This window comes from Plectropomus leopardus, chromosome 20 (assembly GCF_026936395.1).
Source record: "Plectropomus leopardus strain MGB_pleo_1.0 chromosome 20, ASM2693639v1, whole genome shotgun sequence".
NCBI classification, from domain to species: Eukaryota; Metazoa; Chordata; class Actinopteri; order Perciformes; family Serranidae; genus Plectropomus; species Plectropomus leopardus.
The window spans coordinates 17,648,345-17,667,951 of record NC_142195.1 but is presented as its reverse complement, the minus strand read 5'-3'; the positions used below and the strand labels follow the sequence as shown (position 1 = coordinate 17,667,951).

General features: G+C 39.6%; 1 protein-coding gene across 2 annotated transcripts in view; it reads right to left on the bottom strand.

Moving 5' to 3' along the window:
* Window positions 1-416: 416 nt before the first annotated feature.
* The window catches only part of slc27a4 (solute carrier family 27 member 4), a 34,960-nt gene continuing 15,769 nt past the window's right edge, over window positions 417-19,607 (bottom strand). For both annotated transcript variants that reach the window (XM_088070952.1, XM_042508841.2), the window contains 12 exons: window positions 17,844-18,054; window positions 17,473-17,656; window positions 14,549-14,707; window positions 11,249-11,318; window positions 10,973-11,064; window positions 10,378-10,487; window positions 9,991-10,200; window positions 9,778-9,904; window positions 8,704-8,841; window positions 8,448-8,612; window positions 6,856-7,002; window positions 417-5,942 (listed from right to left, as the gene is read on the bottom strand). In XM_088070952.1, the coding sequence (XP_087927078.1) occupies window positions 5,785-5,942; window positions 6,856-7,002; window positions 8,448-8,612; window positions 8,704-8,841; window positions 9,778-9,904; window positions 9,991-10,200; window positions 10,378-10,487; window positions 10,973-11,064; window positions 11,249-11,318; window positions 14,549-14,707; window positions 17,473-17,656; window positions 17,844-18,054 (1,771 nt within the window). In that variant the 3' untranslated portion in view covers window positions 417-5,784. The remainder of the gene's footprint in view (window positions 5,943-6,855; window positions 7,003-8,447; window positions 8,613-8,703; window positions 8,842-9,777; window positions 9,905-9,990; window positions 10,201-10,377; window positions 10,488-10,972; window positions 11,065-11,248; window positions 11,319-14,548; window positions 14,708-17,472; window positions 17,657-17,843; window positions 18,055-19,607) is intronic.

Sequence of the window (19,607 nt, the reverse complement as noted above, 5' to 3'; positions counted from 1 at the left end):
AGTAAGTCAAATACATGTACTGTACGTGAAATTAGTGTGTTAGAGAGAATACTTTTTAGACTGCTTAAGATGCATCCTTTTTGTCTAATGCCACTTATAAGACTGTATGGACCCAGTTAGATTTGTATGCATTCAACTATTTAAAAACTAAAACAAATGCATTTTTTTGTAAATTTTACTAGGAGGTTATCTAACAGGAAATCACCCGATTATGACCCAAAGTGAACTGCTTGACCCAGTGTTTGGCACACAGCGTTTTGAAGGGTAAATGGCCGTGCTGTTAGTGTCGAAACAGTTGAGATAGCACTGGTATGTTTTAGGTTTTTAACAAAAAATCTGCCTAAACACAGCCGGCATCGATCAAATTCTCAAATCTACTCGATCACAGCAAAGAGTTACAACAATCAGAGCCTAAGTGAACAATTTAAATAGTTTTTATTAATAATGATTTTCCATTTGTAGCACTGCTTTTATCTCATTTTCTTGAAATGCATGATGTATACAGCTAGCCTTCAGTGGACAAGAGGACATCAGTGTGTCACACACACAGCACACCTCACAGACCTCCCCCTACACACTCCGCACAAGCCGAGAACTGCTGCCTGTGCGATGAGACAACAAAATAAAACAATAAAAACTTTCACACACACACATACACACACATAGGCAGACGTGTACAAACTTGTTTCCTTCTCCGACAATGCTCGATGTTCCTGAGGACCACGACAGGGAAAACAAACAAAAAGTGCAAAAAGCAGCGTGAGAAAATGTTGACCAGAGGCATGAGGGACAGCGAGACCAGAGACGCACAAATCAGCCACGGTTCCTGAATCACACTATGGTCTGTCTGGTGTTTAACAATCTCCACATTACAAACTCAACTCAGATCTCAGAAGTGACATGTTCTTTTTTACAGTGTGTTTACAGTCACTAACTCTGAGTCTGTTGATTGATCTCAGTCTAAGCTTTGGAAAACTGGTGGGGACAGTTTGATGCCACCGAGGCTTTTTAACAAGATTGGTCACATCAATCAACAAGGACTGAACGAATTTATAGCTGAAGTGTATTGGGGCTGCTATAAATCCCTTTAATTGGTCAAATAATGTGAAAATATGCAGAGGACATGGCAAATGGTAATTTGTCTCTTAAATGAAAAAAAAAAGCTGGAAGAAAAAGGGTTAAACAGGTGAAATGAAACATTTAAATCGGTTTTAAATTTGGTTTACATACATCATGTAAATTTCATTTTCACCAATATATTTCTACAGTAGTCTAAAGGAGCAGTGTGGAGGATTTAGTGACATTTTCCAGTTGGAATCACTTCTGTAGTCATTGTTCAGGAGGATTTTACCGGGAGCCGAAACATCAACAGAGGCATCTTCCTCTCCAAAACAAACAGACCAGGTGATTAAAATACTACATTACGCAGTTTCATGTTAAAAATCTGTGTTTTCCAGTGCTGTTCGGCTCGTCACAGATGGCCTGCTTACCCAGCACCTGTTAATGTGTGCTCACTTTTTTCTCTAATAACTTAAGACCCAAATTTCCAGAATGTTTTTAGCATGAGCTGAAATATCCACAGAGGTCTCTTCCTCAGATCCAGTGATTAAAACCAGTACAACACTGAATAAATCAGTTTAATGTTAAGGAGGGCAGAAGGGCTGCTAACTAAGGTGGGTGATGCGAAGTACAACTGACCCTATCAAGAGCCAGTGTTTGGTTTGTCCATTCTGGGCTACCGTAGAAACATGACGGTTCAACATGTTGGCCCCCATGGCCCAGGACCTGCTCCTCATATAAACGGCTCATTCTGAGGTAACAGCAACACCCAGTTCTTATTTTCAGGTGATTATACATTAAAGAAAATATACTTAATATATTATCATCCATTTCCGCCTAAATCCTACACACCGGACCTTTTAATTGTAGTCATTGGTCCTGTGCTGCAATGATAAAATGATGGCATGGAAAGCTCAATTTCCCATTTCTGGGAAAGGATACAGCGCCCCCGTCTGGTCAAACAAGTGCCTCAAAACTTCAGTTCACCTGCAGGCCTTCAGCTGACTTATCTGGTTTGCTATCAGCTTTTTTAAAATAATATTTACGAGTTTAAAATGGCAAATGGGGTCCTGGTTTACACAAATCAAATCCAGAAAAGGTTCCTCCCTGGCTAGTTCCTAGTGCCTTTTATAAAAAGGTAGAAAAAAACAAAACAACTGCTATTCGATTGTCTTACACTCATGCATGAATCCCATTTTTCCTTTTCACACCCAAATCAACGATGATTTCACACAAAGAAAACAGAAGTAAACACATACAGCAATCAAAGTATAAACAATCGAAGTATAATTAACAGTTTCTTCAGAAAGTAATAATAATTTAAACATAAAAAAAAAGTGGAAAATGGAAACATATTCAGAGTGTTCTGCTGTGGGACTGTTTGGACGGGGTCGACAACCCCTCAGCCACAAAGCATCATAACAGCCAAAACTGTGTTCCCTTAGATACGTAAATCACACGTTACAACATCATCATTGGTCACTCATTTGCTTTTTCAGACATTCATGAGAACATTTCACTCATCATTAAAGAATAAATACAAGTGAGAGAGACTCTTTGAACCACAGAGGAAATGGGGATAAATCTAAATTTCGGTCAAACGGCTTTGTTGGTATTTTTCACCCAAACAGGAACCGAGAGGTGAGAGCAACTTTGACGATTTCTGTCAGCAGACTGCAACCGCCAAGGTCAACTGTGCCAGTCAGTGCAAAGAACGAACTAAAAAAAGCTGTTCAAAGTTATCGAGAATCAGTCTGCAGGGGAGTAAAGCAATAAAGCAATAAAGTAATAAAGCAATAAAACTCATGACAAACAATAAGTCCTCTACATTACAGCCAGTTACACAACCACAGCTGGTGAGCCTGGCTGGACTGTAGGTGGCCTGGGATGTCTTCAGTTGCAAAGATATTAAATAAAGACACAAGGTAATGGCAGACTACACACAACACACATCGGGAAAAGATATTTGAGAACAGTTTTGAGCGTGTAGTTGGAGCTTTATGTCAAACACTAAAACTCCAATTAGAAAACGTATTTGACTATTGGTTATACCATCGTCTGGACATGTGCAGCTAGATGAAGCAGACATGGCAGAGAATGGAGGCTCGGTACTTGATGGTGATCAAACATGGGTGCCAGGTCAGGGAGGGAGAAGAAAGAGGTCAGAGATGGATGAGTGGAAAGGATCGGGGTGGTTGGCAGACAGATGATGAAGGCGTGAAGTAAAGGTGCTGAGCTAATGGAAACTTGGGTGATTAATATCTATAAGAACAACCCAAGGAACAAACAAGTAACAAATAGCTAGAAGATAAATTGTTACAGTTTGAACTACGACCAGAGGAGACTCAAAGGAAGACAAGACGCTGTGACAGCAGCCTCGCACAGAATAGACCCCCAGATATTATTCATAAGGGTGGACAGATGGTGCCTCTGAAAAACTTGGGGTGGCTGTTAAAATATGCAGGTGTAAAAAAACTACATCAATATGAGAGTTAAGGAGTCGCATACTGATATACTTTGGTTTCTTATTTTACAGTTACGAATAACAAATTATCCAATTTGCATAGAGTAATACAGAAACAGTTAAGATTTTGAGTTCCACAATGATCCTGTTTTAATGTGCTATGTATCTATAAATGTTAAGGGCTTCATTTACTCTTTTGCCATAACCCCTTTTTGCCGTGCCAAGTCAAACCATGCAGCGCCAATTTGTCCCTTCACCTGGGGCGCCTGGTAGCTCATCTGGTAGAGCGGCACCCCATGTACAGAAGGTTCAACACCAACCCGCGGCCCTTTGCTGAATGTCGTCCCCTCTCTCTCCCCCTTTAACGCTTACATTGTCCTAGCCATATAAAGGCAAAAGCCAAAAAAAGAGTCAAGATGAGCCGAGCCACAAAGTGGGGCCACAAGCGTGCCTGACAGCCTCCAAGCAGGTAGTGGAGACTTCTTACCATCTCTTGCAGGACAAAGGCGCCACCTGCTGGACTACCACGGATTCTTAGAGGATGATTTTCAGAATAAGAGGAGGAGATCCAGCAATGTACACCAGCTTTGCAAGGCTGCTATGACAGGGAACTTGACGACAGACAGATGAGACAGACACTATGATGTGGGCCAGGGCCTGTGAATCTGGGAGGTGAACTCACAGTAAGGCACAGTGCTCTGCTTGCGTGTTTGATGATGCTCATTCATGCTGCTACAACCTCTGATGACAGCTACTGCAAGCGACAGACAAAACACTGATGACAAAGCACATTTGCTCTTCTTCTACCGTTGCATTTCGACGCACCCCCTTCGTCACAATGTCCCCACTCCTGCCTTTGAATCTTTGGATCTTTCGGCTCTACTGAGTCTGGCAGAACATCCCTCTTTAGCACCAGAGTATTGTTGAAAAGTCGATTTGGTGCTTCTCTATATTCAGTCAGGTCCTCTTCATATGTTTGAAAAGGATAGACAGACGCCGTATGACAGTCTACCTTTTGGGACAAAACCCACACAACACAGCCACACAAACATCCTGCATGTCAGCTCATGCTTAAGGAAATAGCCCCGTGGATTTAGCCCAGGGTTGAATCAGTCGGATCACTTGACGTTGTGTTCCAGCAGCTGATATAAAATGCATACTGCAGCTTCATTTCCAAGAGTAACTGAAGATTTGGATACACGTAAAGCAAAAACAACCTGCACTATGACAAAAAGAGCTTTTACAAAAACATAAATTACGAAAAATTTCCATATTTCATTAAATATGTAAACAAGCACTACAACTTAAATATATTTGGTGTGACATATTTAAATACAAAGCTTTGTTTTATATCAGCTCTCGTGTGGTGCGGCTGATTATTGCACTGCAAACGCTGGAGCCCTATTGCACTTTAGTAGATCTTTCAGCTTCAACCACTGGTCTAACCGAACTTATCCAAGGCTTTCCAAGATCACTCGCATCCATCTGTTGTTCCCTTTTTAAAAAAAAACCCTTGGTGTCCTTTCCTCATTTTCATCTAAAGCTCAGGAGAGCAAGGTGGGAAATGAGGTCAAGGAGACCAAAGAGGAGAAAAGGAAAGCTGTCACACAGGTTTGTCGCTGCTGGTTAACTGTGCAGGTAAAGTCGATGGTAGAGCCTCAAGAATTTACCGAAACAATCAACGAAACAATGATCCGAGTGACAGTTTAGGCCGGCGTAGGTCCCTCCGTTGTGCACACTCTCATGTTCCTCCTCGGCATCCTTAAAGTCTGTGGTTATGTGAAGTTTCAAGTTTTTGCATTCTGGACGCCAGGCAGCCTGAACTCTGCAGCCCTCACAGCTGTGTCCCCCAAACACATGTGGTTTGATGGACCAGAATGGACAGGCGTGGCTGTTTTGACGTCTGCTTGAGCAGGGAATGTGAAGGGTGAATACAAGTTACCGAATAAACCTGGGTATTAGGTTTGTGCCTCTCTCTGTGCTGAGGTAGCGAGAGCATTTACCGGGGATGGATGGAGTGGTGCTATGTGTTTGTGTATCTGTTTTTGGGGGATTTTAAAGTGGTTTTGGAGATACAATGGTGTGTGTTGGCATGAGTATTGGTGCGCGGAGTGTGTATGGCTATTATTTTATATGCATTTTACACGGGGATAAGGTCCTGCATTCTGCTGCTGCCCTGGTCACACAATATCGTCCTCTTCTTTTTCCCTGTCTGTGTGTGTGTCTGTGTACATGTGTAGATGTAGTGGTCGACCTGCTCATCACAATTTGTGTTTCCCTGACAGTATGGAACGGTAAAGCTCCTCGTCCAGCGGCACATAACACCCTCTTCTGGAATCCAGGAAGTACAGTCTGTCTGACACCGTGGTGGGGTCGAAGCTGTCCCGACGCAAATCCGTCTTCTGAAACTTAAATGTTCCTATGAAAGAGACAGAGAGATTATTTAAGTGTTTTATTTTATCCATAAAGCAGGCATTAAGATGTGTTGGGGGAGTAAGAAAGGGCAAGAACAGAAAGAAACAGAAAATTTACAAGAAATTATCATTTGTGTATTATTGACATGATATCAGTACTTCATTTTTAAATATCACGGTCATCATTACACCGAATTCTAGTGAGCAATACTTAACAAACATAGTATAATTTATATGTCTTCCCTTGCAAAGCAGTATATTTTAACCAATTCTGTGGAGCTGAAATAATTGGTCAATTAATTGTGAAGTTGATTTGCAGAAAATTAATTGCAACTATTTTACAAACAAAAAGACAAACACTTTTGGTTTCAGCCTCTTAAAATTTGAGATTTGCTGCTTTTCTCTGTCAATTGTGTTATTATAGGATAGCAATACAAATATCTAAGTTTTTTTTAGAGCAATGGCCTGATAAAACTGATCACAATGCCCCCTGGGTGCTTTCCTTTGGATATATTGCAGGCACATCTAACTGGTTGGAGACTCTGGGCTAGACCCACAATATGTCAGAGAGATGATCTCATCTGATTTGGGAAGGCTTCAAGAACCGTTGCTGGGAAGAGGGACATCTGGACTACATTGCTTAACCTCAGATTAGTGGCAAAAAAAAGGATAGATGGACATTGTACTTTGACTCTTCACTGGAACAACTGAACGATGATGATTTGATTAAACTTCCCAAGTAATAGCTGGCATAATTGCCTCGTATTCAGTCTTAATAAAAAAAAAACAACAAAATCCCAAAAAAACTCAGCTCACTCAGATCGCCTAAAGAACTTTTTTTTCAAAATTAAAATTGTTTGCCTTCTGAAAATCTTTCTGGTTTTGGACTGATTCTTCTACAGTGGAAAGAACATTTACCTGTCTTGTTGACCTCTGGAAGGAAGCGGAGAAATACAGGTCTGGCATACGGAGGCAGAACCTTCTCCATGTCCTTTACAAACTTCTCCAGGTCAGTGGAGTGGCTTGGATCAGCGATGGCTGCCATTCCAGCCTTTCCCTCTGCTCCTGTGAACACGGAAATGGGCATTTCAGACACTTGGTCCTGTGGACTGCTGAAGTTTAAGGTCAGACAGATGCTTGTGTTTGTGTTTCTCCACCTCAATATTAAGAGGATGTGCATTTGTCTCACATTTGTCTCCCCATTAAAAACATTAAGTCGCAGAAGACTTTTAAGTTGAAAAGAACAAAAACAATTTTACCATAAATCATTGCAGAAATGGCACCAATTGGGGCATAAAAATCCACAAGAATGCAGAAAATAAATGTTAAATGCAAAAAAATTCTGACAGAAGACCCCCAAAACCCACTGCTTCATACAGTTTGTGTTCTCCCCAAAGTTGAAATTAAACCTAAGCCCTTGGTTGTACTGCAGGCATCATATTTGAAAAACCAACATCACGGAACCAGCAGTACTCCAGGAAAAGGTTATTATTTAGACTAAATAGTGTATAAATTAATAGTTTATATCTCTTTTCTTTTAAGTTTCGGCCTGAGGAAGATCTTGCAGATCAAAGCCAATATTACCCCATTATTATTATTTTTTTCTATTGGAGTAATGCTATATTTCATTTCAATACCACAGAACCAGCAATATTTTGTGAAAAGGTAACTGTTTCAATGTACTCCCATTTTTTTTCTATACAATCCTACATGACTGTCCTATAACATTGCATAAGAGAGGAGGGCAACTGTATGTGATGCTGCTTTTGTCAGCAGGACACGAGTAAAGCCATAAAATATTGTGCTCAGGTAAAAAATCCTTACCTTTTTATTCTCTTTTATTCAGGTAATGTGGCTGCATAAAAAACATCTTTGGCCGCTGAGTCCTCATTGATGTGCAGAAATCGAAAAGTTGGAGTAGGTGCATGACGTTGAAGCAGTTTGACGCGCTGCACAACACTCTGATGCGTGCTCCAACATTTTAAACAATAGGTGTGCTTCAAACTTTAGGTCGAGCCTTTAGCGTTATTACTGATGTGGCAGTTTTTTTATTTTGTTGTCTGCTGTGATTTTTCAGACTTGTGTATTTTTTGTTATTCATCATGTCAAACTAGATTTGGGGATTATTAAAGCTATCTAATAATATCTAATCTAATTCCATCAACTGCAAAGTGGCATCTGTGATTTGTCTTTGCAGAACTTCAACTGCAGCTCAGCTTTATATGTAATGACACTTAAAAATGGTAAAATTCATTTCCTGTCACAGTAAGTCCAGAGTATGGCAAGACACTGCAGCTGTGATAACTATTGTATTAAAAACAGCGTGACTCTTGTGAAATATCTTGTCCAGCATTCCCCTCATCTCTATATATACTGCAGTGACCTATTTTAAAGACGCACACAGGCTTGTGCACGCTCTTGCACAGCACCAAACTGAGATGACAAATTTCTTTGGACACATATTGAGGACAATTTAACATCTCAGCCAGGTATGTTGACAGATTTTTTACCTGGTACTTCAACTCCGTAGACAACTACATCCTTCATGTCTAGCAGCCTGCTGAGAGTTCCCTCCACCTCTGTCGTTGAGACGTTCTCTCCTTTCCAGCGGAAAGTGTCTCCCGTGCGGTCCTTGAAATACATGTGGCCGCACTCATCCATGATCAACACATCACCTGGTGAGAAGAGAGTGAAAGATTGTATTTATTTAGTCAGTCAGGAAGGAATACAGTGGAAAAACTCAACATGTGTTTGTGTGACTCTAACCAGAGAGATAGGCACTGTCTCCCTTCTTGAATACATTATGAGCAATCTTCTTGCTCGTTGCTGATTGGTTGACGTAGCCATCAAACCTCCGGAGAGGATCGTTCTGAATGATCCTGCCGACTAGCTGCCCAGGTTCACCTAGAGACAGAGAGAGAGAGAGAGAGAGAGCAGAAGAATATATGAATGTAAAACAGGCAATTATTAAAGCAAATGAAATCACTACTTTTACACACAAAGTGGAGTGTTCGAGCTACACACTTGAAAGTACACTTCGTGTTCAAGTGCGTACATCCAATGATCGGATCTAGTTTGCATTGTGATCTGATCAGCCAGACCAAAATGCCAAGGCTTGCCTGTCTTGTTTAGACCCAAGTGAGGTGTGGACTGCATGTGGGGACAATCTAGACAATTTATCCAACATAGGACATCATTCTGCCACGCAGAACTTTCAAGCAAGAGCAAAGGGAAGACTGAAGTACAGGTGAGACCCACTGTGTCATAATTATGCCATGCAATTTATCACAATATGCAATATTTTATATATACAGTTTGTGTTGTTTTTTTGACTGTTATTTTGCTCAGTTTCCCTATTTCTAGTCTTGTGTCTTGTTTTTTACTATTTATATTGTTGTTTTTGCTCTATGTATCTTGTACGTTCCTTGCTTTGATATCCCTTTGCTGCTGTAACAATGCAAATTTCCCCACTGTGGGACTAATAAAGAATTATCTTATCATATTTTATCTGATCTTTCTTAATTTTAATCTTAATAATGATTATGTTTCTTCAGTTGCATATATTAGACATATTAGTCAAAATTTCTGAACATGCACCAGTCTTAGGTACTAGCTGGCTAATGTTTTTTATTTCCAGTGACTTGAAAGATAAACGTGCGAAAGTCCATACTACCGAAAGTACATACTATGTGTCCAGCTTATTTCACTGATAATCAAACATATGTGCTCAGCTGTGTGTGCTCTTGACATATTTTTCTGTTTTACATCACCAGTTTGTATGTAAGTTAACGCCTTCTAAGTGTAAAGTTAATGTTGAACATGAGTAAAGCGTGAACGCACCAGGTTTACAGGGAATACAGACGCCATCAGGTCCCCTAATGAGCTCCATGGTCTCCTCATCAACCCTCACTAGTCTGATGGGGTAGATGAACGGTAGAATCTGACTGTTGAAGCCACACGCTCCGACCTAGAGCACAGACAAAACAAATATTAACAACCACAAAGCTTTTGGCTTGTTCAGAGCATCATCACCACTTCGTTCCACATTTCCACCTTGTTATCGAAGTTGCCGAGGCTGCAGTTGCACTCTGTGGCTCCGTAGAACTCTGCGATCTGTGGGATGTTGAAGCGATTCATGAACTCCTCCCATATGGACTGGCGGAGGCCGTTCCCCAATGCCATGCGCACCCGATGTTGTTTCTCCGTGTCCCGAATTGGCTGGTTCAGCAGGTATCTGCAGATCTCACCGATGTACTGCACAATCTGGAGGAAAGGTACAGTATGGGTGTGAGAAAAAAATAGTTTTAAAGAGATTAACTAGGGAATAACATTAAATTTTGAGATTATTTTATAGATTAAGTTAAAAGGAAACACTTTTTTGAGAAACACTGTGAGACTGTAGTGTCAGAGGCAGGGACTTGTAATGTGCATTATTCTTACTGTGCAGTTGTATTTGGCACAGTCGTCCCAGAAACGCGAGGCAGAAAACTTCTTTCTGATGACTACAGTCATGCCATGTATTATACACTGGCCCACTCCCACAATGTTACCTGTGGGCAAAGAAAGAAGAGTTGTTATGGTCACAGAATGCTAGGGGTGGAAGGTTGACTATTTCATGCTACATTTCTGTAAGTTAATAAGAACTTAAACGGAGCACTGTCTCATTACATTTTGTCTTGCCTGTCTGAGCTGGTGGTGATGTTTTCCAGCATAATCAATCACTAATTAGATGTTATGGTTAGTGTTAACAAAACTGATATGAATCAAAGTGTTAATGATAATCTTTAAAAAAAAACAATGCTTTTTGTATAAAAAATATTTAGAAATATAAAAATATTGTAATTTAAATCCTTCAACATTATACAACTGTAGCACTGACAAAAACACAATAACCCAATAATTATACACAAACATGATAGCACAAAATGTATGTAAGTGTGCATCAATTCTGTTTTTACCAAAGAATAAATAAAGAGAAAATATCGTTGTGGGTATCAAGGCAATATTAAATATCAACACACAGTTTTAGTTTTACCTGCAGAGTGGTAGAGAGGAAGGCAATCATACAAAGTATCATCTGGTGTCATCCTAAAACCATAATATACCAAAGCTGCCATGCGGTAGTACCTGAAAAACAGGGTGGATTGAGGCAAGAGAAACACAAGTCAAAACAAAACCCAACAACTTTTATGCATTTGTTTTCCTTTCTCTACTGACAGTATTTAAACTACACATGAAAGCGACATGCATCATCTGAGAGCAGCTGCAGTTCCTGCGTGTGTGTTTCTATAGCTGCATGGCTCCTTCCTACCTGCTGTGCACAACAATCGCAGCTTTAGGCATCCCAGTGGTTCCTGATGTGTAGATGTAGAACAGGCGATCTGAAACAGAGAGCAGAGTGAGCGTTAGATCACAAACACGTCAACAGCTAAATGTGTTATAACTAGTTCTGGCGTCTAAAGCGTGTGAATAAATGCTCTGTCAGGTCTTTTTGAAATAAATGTTGCAGAATGCAGACTTCTGATCCGCTGTGCAGCAGCGTGAGTGCTCAGCTTTGATTATTAATTGCAGGCCTATTTACAGCTTTGATAGCAAGCTCACTGACTAAGTTACAGCACTGGAGGAAAGAGGCAGAATAAAGCAGAGTTCCTTTTTTAAGATTGTGTAAAATAGACAATTTCTCAAAGTCGGACTAACAGCTATATAATTCGATCGAAAGTTGAGCTTCTCCATCATGTATACACCTCCTTCGGACCTGAACTGGCCTTGGCGTTCTGCGTAAGCTTCTAGACATGGGTGCTTTTTTGGTGATTAGGAATAGGGAATGCTTGTTACTTCTAGGGGGGGGAGAGGTGGTGCATAAAGGGTCAAGCATTTAAAAAATTAAGTACTAAGGAGGGACTTGTGTTTTTAATGTTGGCTTAGGTGAGGAACATTTGAATTTAAATGGTGCTATTTTGTATTTATTTTAAATAAAAAAGTCACACCACAGCCACCCCCCTCCTCTGGTGAATAAAGTACAGGCCCACAACACTGGCGCATAAGCCAAGCAATGCATTGCTGTGCACAGGGCTGTAGCAAAACATGTTTCAGCCACCTTAAAAAAAAAAAAATCAATATCTGCTGAATGTGCATTATATTTGAATATTTACTCCGCTTTACCTTACCTAACAGCTGATCGAGGGAAAGGTAGGCAAACAACTCTGTCGTTTTGTCGAGTACAATGGCTGTTTTTCTCAATAGAGTCTTGTGTTTTTGATATAACGGCTTCAAATTCCTGTCCGTAGGGGATGTCTTACGACAAAGTAAAGTGGTGAAAATATTCTAAATATAGCGTGGTTAGACAGCAAGATCCTGTTCAGACCTTAAATACTGCATCCTTGTGTATGCAAATTAGATCCAACTGCGGAGGTCTCAAACATCACAATGGACCTCCTGTTTTTTGAGTTGGCTTTCCAGCTCACAACTCATTTATCTGTAAAAGAAATCTAGTGCTGAACAGAAGAAATAACCCTTTGAGTTCTGATATACAGCTAAAGAACTGGATTATAGCGGCTTCCCTAACTCAAACGCATCCACCGAGTTTTTTTTGTCATAAGCAAATCAGCTGTGTGGGTGCCAGGTTTTGCCAAGAGTAAACATGAACAAAGGTCACGTGTTTTATTCGTGCAGCAGACTGTGTGGCGCTCAGCAATTATATTTAGTGTTCAAGGGCAACAGTGAGTGAGCAGGTAGGACTCAGTTCTTTGTTCTGAGTGAGAGCTCATTAATTAGATTTGTGGATGGAGTGAAAAATTTAAAAAGCTAAAGAATGAAGTCAATCAGAAGAAAACAATAAAAATTCATTTATTTTACATGCAGTATATATAATTCCATATATGTTAAATCTTCTATCATTCTTCCTTATCTGAGCTGAGACTCTAAGGAGCGTGTTGTAGAGAAAATGTGTGATATAAATAACATTCACATGACTTCATTATTAATATTGTGGATTCAGTTCGTTCTCCCCTTGACCCATGTACTGTTTACGGGTTGCCTTAGAAACAAGCAACCCATGTAATCTCTGGTGATGAGTCATCAACAATCACCCTCAACTATAATAGTAAAAATCGTGTCTGACAGTCATTTCTGTCTTTTAGCTTATTAGAATCATAGGATAAATTTAGTTTTTACTTCATAAAAATATAGTGAATTAAAGTGTCTGTCTAGCCTCTGTAATTATTTACAGTAAAAAAAAATGATTAAAAAGCATCTAAAAAAACCACAAATCAAAGTAATGGACATTGAAACTGTGTAATACCTACAGCATGACGAAGCAAAAAATATTTTTTTCTTGACAATTTAGTTCTGTGTAAAAGGCCCTTGCATTCCTAGTCCCTATTTTTTTTTTGTTTAAACACTGACTCTAAAACTTTCTTTTTTCATTTAAGTTTCAGAACAAGTTCAATTTACTGAGTTTTTCTTTTTTTTCCTCTGCATCTGTCAAAAGCTTCCAGATAGTTGTTTGACTAAGAAACAGTGAAGAAAATGTGGTGTAACCTACGGGACATAAACATCTGCAGCAGGGCAGGAGCAAACATTGGGCAGGCAAGTGTATAAAAAGGAAATAAATAAAAGTAGGTCCTTCTTGAAACCTTCCATGACAAGGAGAAGGTAAAGTTAGCCTATCTGAAAATGCACAACAACAACGATGATGCTTAAAGAAGAGTGCAATTTAATATCAGCACAGTTCAATGCCGTACTCAGGTAGCTGTGGTGCCAAATGCAAGACTCGGGCAGAGAGTGGCCATAGCCCAGGGACGTACTTCCAGTGGGGAGAAGCAAGGGAGCAAATGTGTCTTTCCATTTTGTCTTGAGTTGCAAATTTTTGCAACATACAGAACAATAAAATGCATCTGACTCAGTCTGCAAGGTTTCTGTGCATAACATTTTTTTTCAGACAGCAGATTTAAAAGAACAAAAACAAAAAAGCATTCAGAAAATAAGACGTGGTGTGCAAAGGCCTTAAGTGTTTGAGTTATCAATATGATTAAACAATGTATTATTATTATTTAACAATGATTTATTTCACTGTAAGTCATTGCTTTATAAGTTTAACTAATCACTTCTCAACAGGTTGTTATTGACATACCATCAGTAAATACAAACGAATTTTTGAAAATGCTGGTTCTTTGGTTAGAGTAAGTGCTGAAATTTTGACAGAAATATTTTATTACTGATGATCAGGACATCTGTTGATGGTAGCTTAATTATTATTACACCACAAAAAATGTCACCTAAATTGACCCCCAAAAGCATCTGTCGATAAAGACAAACTATGCAGGATTTTCCTAAAAAACATCACTCATCATCATCACTTCTAACCCACTCTAAGTGTGTGACGGTGTATTTCTCTGCAGAGACTCTGCCTGTATATTTGTATTTTCTGCGTTCCAGATGTTTAATGGGCCTGTCGATTTCTAGTAACCAGGTGCCTGACCATTAGCAGCAGGGATCCAGAAGTCACAGCATCGACGTCAACATCAAGCGTGTTTACACTCACCAACAATCCTGCATAGTATACTAACATTGTTGGGAAACTTAAATCTGGTTTGCCTCACTGTGTTCTCACCTGTGAAGCAGCGTTGCGGCCGGCTTGGCAGGTAAGACGGGGCGCCCTCCAGCAGGGGCTCTAGGCACTCGGTTCCCTGCGGGACACGTTTGGGGTCCCAGTCTCCGGAGCAAAACATCTGCACTGCCTTCCCCATTGAACTGTGGACCTCAGACACCGCTACAAGAGAAACACATTAAAATCAGATTAATTTTACTGACCTAAATTAGAAAAAGCACTTCACACGGTACAATATTTAATCACCACAAAACTGGAGTAATTTGCATTATCGTAGACAGAGAGAAGAGAAAGTACGTTAAAAAAACTTGATGGTTTAGGTGGAAGATGAAGAAATAAAACCCCAATTCCAGAGATGTTGGGATGCTGTGTAAAACATAAATAAAATCAGCATTCATTTGCAAATCCTTTTCAACTTACATTGGGGAAAATAGGTATTCAACATTCACATTTTTTTTCATCATACATTTTTCTACACAGCTATTCCCATTAAACTGAATAAAACAACACTGAATAAGAAATTGTGACATTTCAACCTATAAAAACTATATGCAATAAAGTCTGTTGACACAGGAAAAAAGTATTGAACACGCTACTAAAATTTATTACACACTTCGAGAAGCCTTTGTTTGCAATGTCAGCTTCAACATGCTTCCCATGTGAAGAATCTGATCTCTCAGTGTTCAGATGAGACTTTAGCCGACTTCCACACAGACGGTCTTTAAATCTTATAGATTTTGGGGGTTGTGCTTGTGAATCTTGAGATAGAAATTATACTTTTATAAATTCAACAAATGGTGTCCTCAGTTACCAAACACAACAGTTAATGTTGCTAAATGTAAAGGTGATGTTATGCAGTACTAAACATGTATCTGTCCCAACTTTTTTGGGATGTGTTGTAGGCATCAAATTCAGAATGGGTGTATATTTATAAAAAACAATAAAGTTTATCAGTTTGAACATTAAATATCTTGTGTTTGAACTGTATTGAACTGAATGTGTGCTGAAAATGATTTGCAAATCATTGTATACCCTTTTTTTATTTACATTTTACATAGTATTCCAACTATTTTGCAATCACATCTTAAGAGAGGAAGTGTGGTGTGACAAAACGGCAAGTTATGCTACTGTGAGCAAAGCAGATGGGAAAACAACTACTTAAAACTCATATTTTCACTTTCAAAAAAAAGGGCCGTATCTTAACTGAAATGCATCTTGTCAGCTGTCTCAGTACCAATGCTACTGGCTCGGCTTTCTGCAGCAAAGAGGCTGCGTTTCCAATTACTTAAAGGCATAAAGCACAAGTCCAGGATCTAAACACTGTTCCATCAATCCTGCGATGAGCAGCTCAAACTCATTCACTCTTTATAGCTGTTGAGATCAGGGCTTTTTAGATTGGGCAGGGACCCAGCAGAGGGTCATCATGAGGAGATTGAAATAGATTTTGATTTATGTTCGATCGTTCAACTAAGCTGTGGCAATTTTATATCTGCTCCCAAGACTAAGTAATTTAAGGCATGTTTAATAATGCACTGCATGTAAGTGGACTAGATATTAGAGCAGGGAATTAGTTTTGTTTGGACACTCAAAAACACATGTGACCATGTAATTGCTAATTTGTTTATCAATTTAAGATCAAAACTGAGTAGGTGGAAAACAAAGAGATATTTAAATATTTAACATGCTGTAATTATCATCTATTAAACCATTGAGATTAATTAACAATAACGATAATTTAGAAAAACATCTGACTCAACAGGGATGTTTGTTGTTTTAGTTTTTTTGTTTTATTTTGTCATTTTTCACTTCTCTCTAACCGACTAAGCCCTCGGATGCTGCAGGTTGACGGAAACATATCCCTCTTCATTACTTCTTCCCTTCTTTCCGTTCATCAGCCATTTAAAGCTCCATTGACTGATATCCACGAGACACCTCCTCGAAAACCCATCTATCTTTTATGACCTGCTTCTCTCCACACCACTCACCTCTCTCAGTGCAGCGGAAACATAACAGCATTTATCAGCAGAATTCAGTGGTGTATAGATTGTAAAGCCCTCCGAGACAAGCCGAGATTTTTGGCTGTAAACTTGACAATGCTATGACTCTAACAAACAAAACCTTCCACATATGCTTCTCTAATCTCTACGGTTAATATTATAAAAAATCGTCAGCTAGATGGCTGCAATAGCAAGAGAAGAAACCCACAAATGCATTGCAAAAGATATTGCCAGTATGCTGATGTCTCTGTAGCTAACTAGCTTACATTGTTATTGCTGATTTTTGCAGGACGGTCCTACGTTCTGACACATTTACATGTCGCATTTGACATGTTCTGATCTAAACTCAAATATCGCTATCAGGGCCAATCAAGGATTTTTTTGACTGATCAGAATCTGCAATATTGATCTTATAGAGCTCAATGCAAGGGCTAATAAGAAAAAAAATGATAGAGGAACAGCTTGGATGCAGGTACATCCCTAGTCGCATTAATTCCTTTTGATGACGCCTGAATTGTAAGTAAAGTCCAACAGCAATAATGCTGTACTCGTTTCCACTCCTTTAATATCAGTGCAGACTCTACTGGGTTGGTAAGCAGTGGTTATTTTAATTTGATGACTTGTTTGATTGAATTTTGAGCACCCAGGCTTTTCTATTTCCATTTGATAAATGGCAAATGTCACTGAGATGGTAAAACCATTATTGTCATAGTTGCCTCCGTTAATGTTAGCGCTATCAACGTCTACTGATGATGCATTAGGGTCCCGAAGAGTTGTCCCATTTCATAGAGGGAGATTTCAACCACTATCCATCGTAACTCAGCTCCAAGGGCCAAAAGGGCATTCAAAAAAGAGGGGTAGGGGTAAAAATAAGACATGAAATTGGCCTTAATCTACACTTCCCCCTCCCTCCAGCCTCCCTGCTCCTACCGTCAGTCAGCTCCGAGCCAAACACCACAGCCTTGGCATTGGAGATGGTGACACAGTGGACCAAGGCCTCTAGTCTCAGATTGAAGTTGATTAGAGCGGCCTCCACTCCGATCTTGGCCATGCCCAGCCAGAGGCCAACATACTGGGACCTGTTCTCCATGAAGAGGGCCACCACATCACCCTCCTGAAGAGAGAAACAACAAAAGGAGGGGCTTGTCAAACTGATTATGATCAACAGATTGACTGAGTGTCCGTAAAAGGGTCATGTCATGCCTCCTCCTGCATGTAAACAACAGCTGAGAGTTTTAAAAAGCAAGAGAAATCAGGAGAAAGATGTCTTCTCTCTGGAATATTGGTTTTGTAGGACCCACCCTGAAGCCCCGCTCCAGCAGCAGGTTGGCCACTCTGTTGGAGTACTCATCCAACTGTCGGAAGGTCCACCTCTCCCCGGTCCCCTCAAAGATGAGCGCTGTCTTGTCCCCGTAGCGGCGCACTGTCTCAGCAAAGATCTTGGGAATGGTGTTCTTCTCTTTCAGGTGGCGCCTGACATTCATTTTCACCCGCAACAGCACACCTGCCGCACTGAAGGAAGAGAAAATATTATTAAAAGGACGCTCTATTGCAAATGATGACTCACTCTCTTTGCACAGTGAATTTTAGCTTCTGTTTGTCACCAGGTGTAGAACAAAGTGATATGAAAACAGCTTTGGTTGTAGCAGCATTGCACAAATGTTATACTCAAAGGAGTGAACATAAATAAGCTTTTGTACACATGCTGAGCACACACACACACACACACACACACACACACACACACACACACACACACACACACACACACACACACACACATGCATACATAAACATACTTCCACCTCATTGTTTTTGCTTAAATTACGTTGTTTATTTTAAGTTTGCTCATCAACCTTTTGTTTGCTTGTTTGTTTTCACATGACTTTTGTTTATTATGCTGAGATTCCTTAAAAGCCCTGAGGCGTTTCTTAAATCTCACCTACACAACTTCTTCTTTTCTTCTTCTTCTATGAGTCTTCTTCTTTATTTGTTTTTCTGTTGTTTTTTATTGTGCAAATAAATCTTGAACCTTAAACCTGTGAAATTTTAACTATTTATTTTTTTAGTGATTATTGAAGCCTGATGACTTTTATCTGCCTTTTATCTCGATCTGTCTATTGTCAGTGTGGTTTGTTAAATGTGTGCCAAGAAGGGCGACATAAATCTACCTACAGGTACAAAAAAAGTGAATCTACCTTAGTTAAATGAACTCTTCCTGGTATAATTTCAAAAGACAATTTGCCTTTTGAGTTAAAGGTCAATCCACCTCACGTAAAGGGTTGTTGATATTGCAAGTTTTAGCTCATTAACTCCAAATTGCCAACCGTCATTACTGCTTGCCATTTACCAAGGAACACAACTTTTTTGACTGGTGCCCTAGCTGTTCTTGAGTTAAACGTTTTGGGGTTTTTTTGCAGCGGAGTAATGGAAACAGTCAATATTTGCAAATGTTTAATATGCAACTATGACGCCACTTTTACAAAAACATAAAGCTAACTGAATGTTCATCGCTACAGTTGCAGCACTTTTCTCTATGACTCTCTGATGTTCATTTTTTTATATTATAGTGACAGGTATGGAATACAGTCCTTATCTTCACAGTGACTGCACAAATGGTGAGATATCAAATTAAAATTAGGATAGTCTTTGGGTAATATGAATGAATGAATATGCATAGCTTGTAGATGAGAAGCCAAAATCTGCAAGAGCACAAATTGTCGTTCATAGTAATCTAATATTTGAAGCACTGAAAGCTCACCTACAGCTATAGTCGACCAACTAAGGTCATCTCTTACCTATATTGTGCAAAACGTAACTACAATCAGCAGAAAACATAATGACCGAGATGGCTGGGTGAGTCCCTGGGGGCAAAGTTTGTCTAAATGGAAGGATCTTAACCGATAATTCACATTTATGGTGCAAAGACACAGATAGCAGCCATTTTACTGAGTCTTGTATGATTACAGAAACATCATAAAAATCTACTAAGCCCAATCAAATCACGGCTAAATTGTTAAAGATATTTTATCATTAGACAGGATATCAGCTTCACGTTGGTCCAG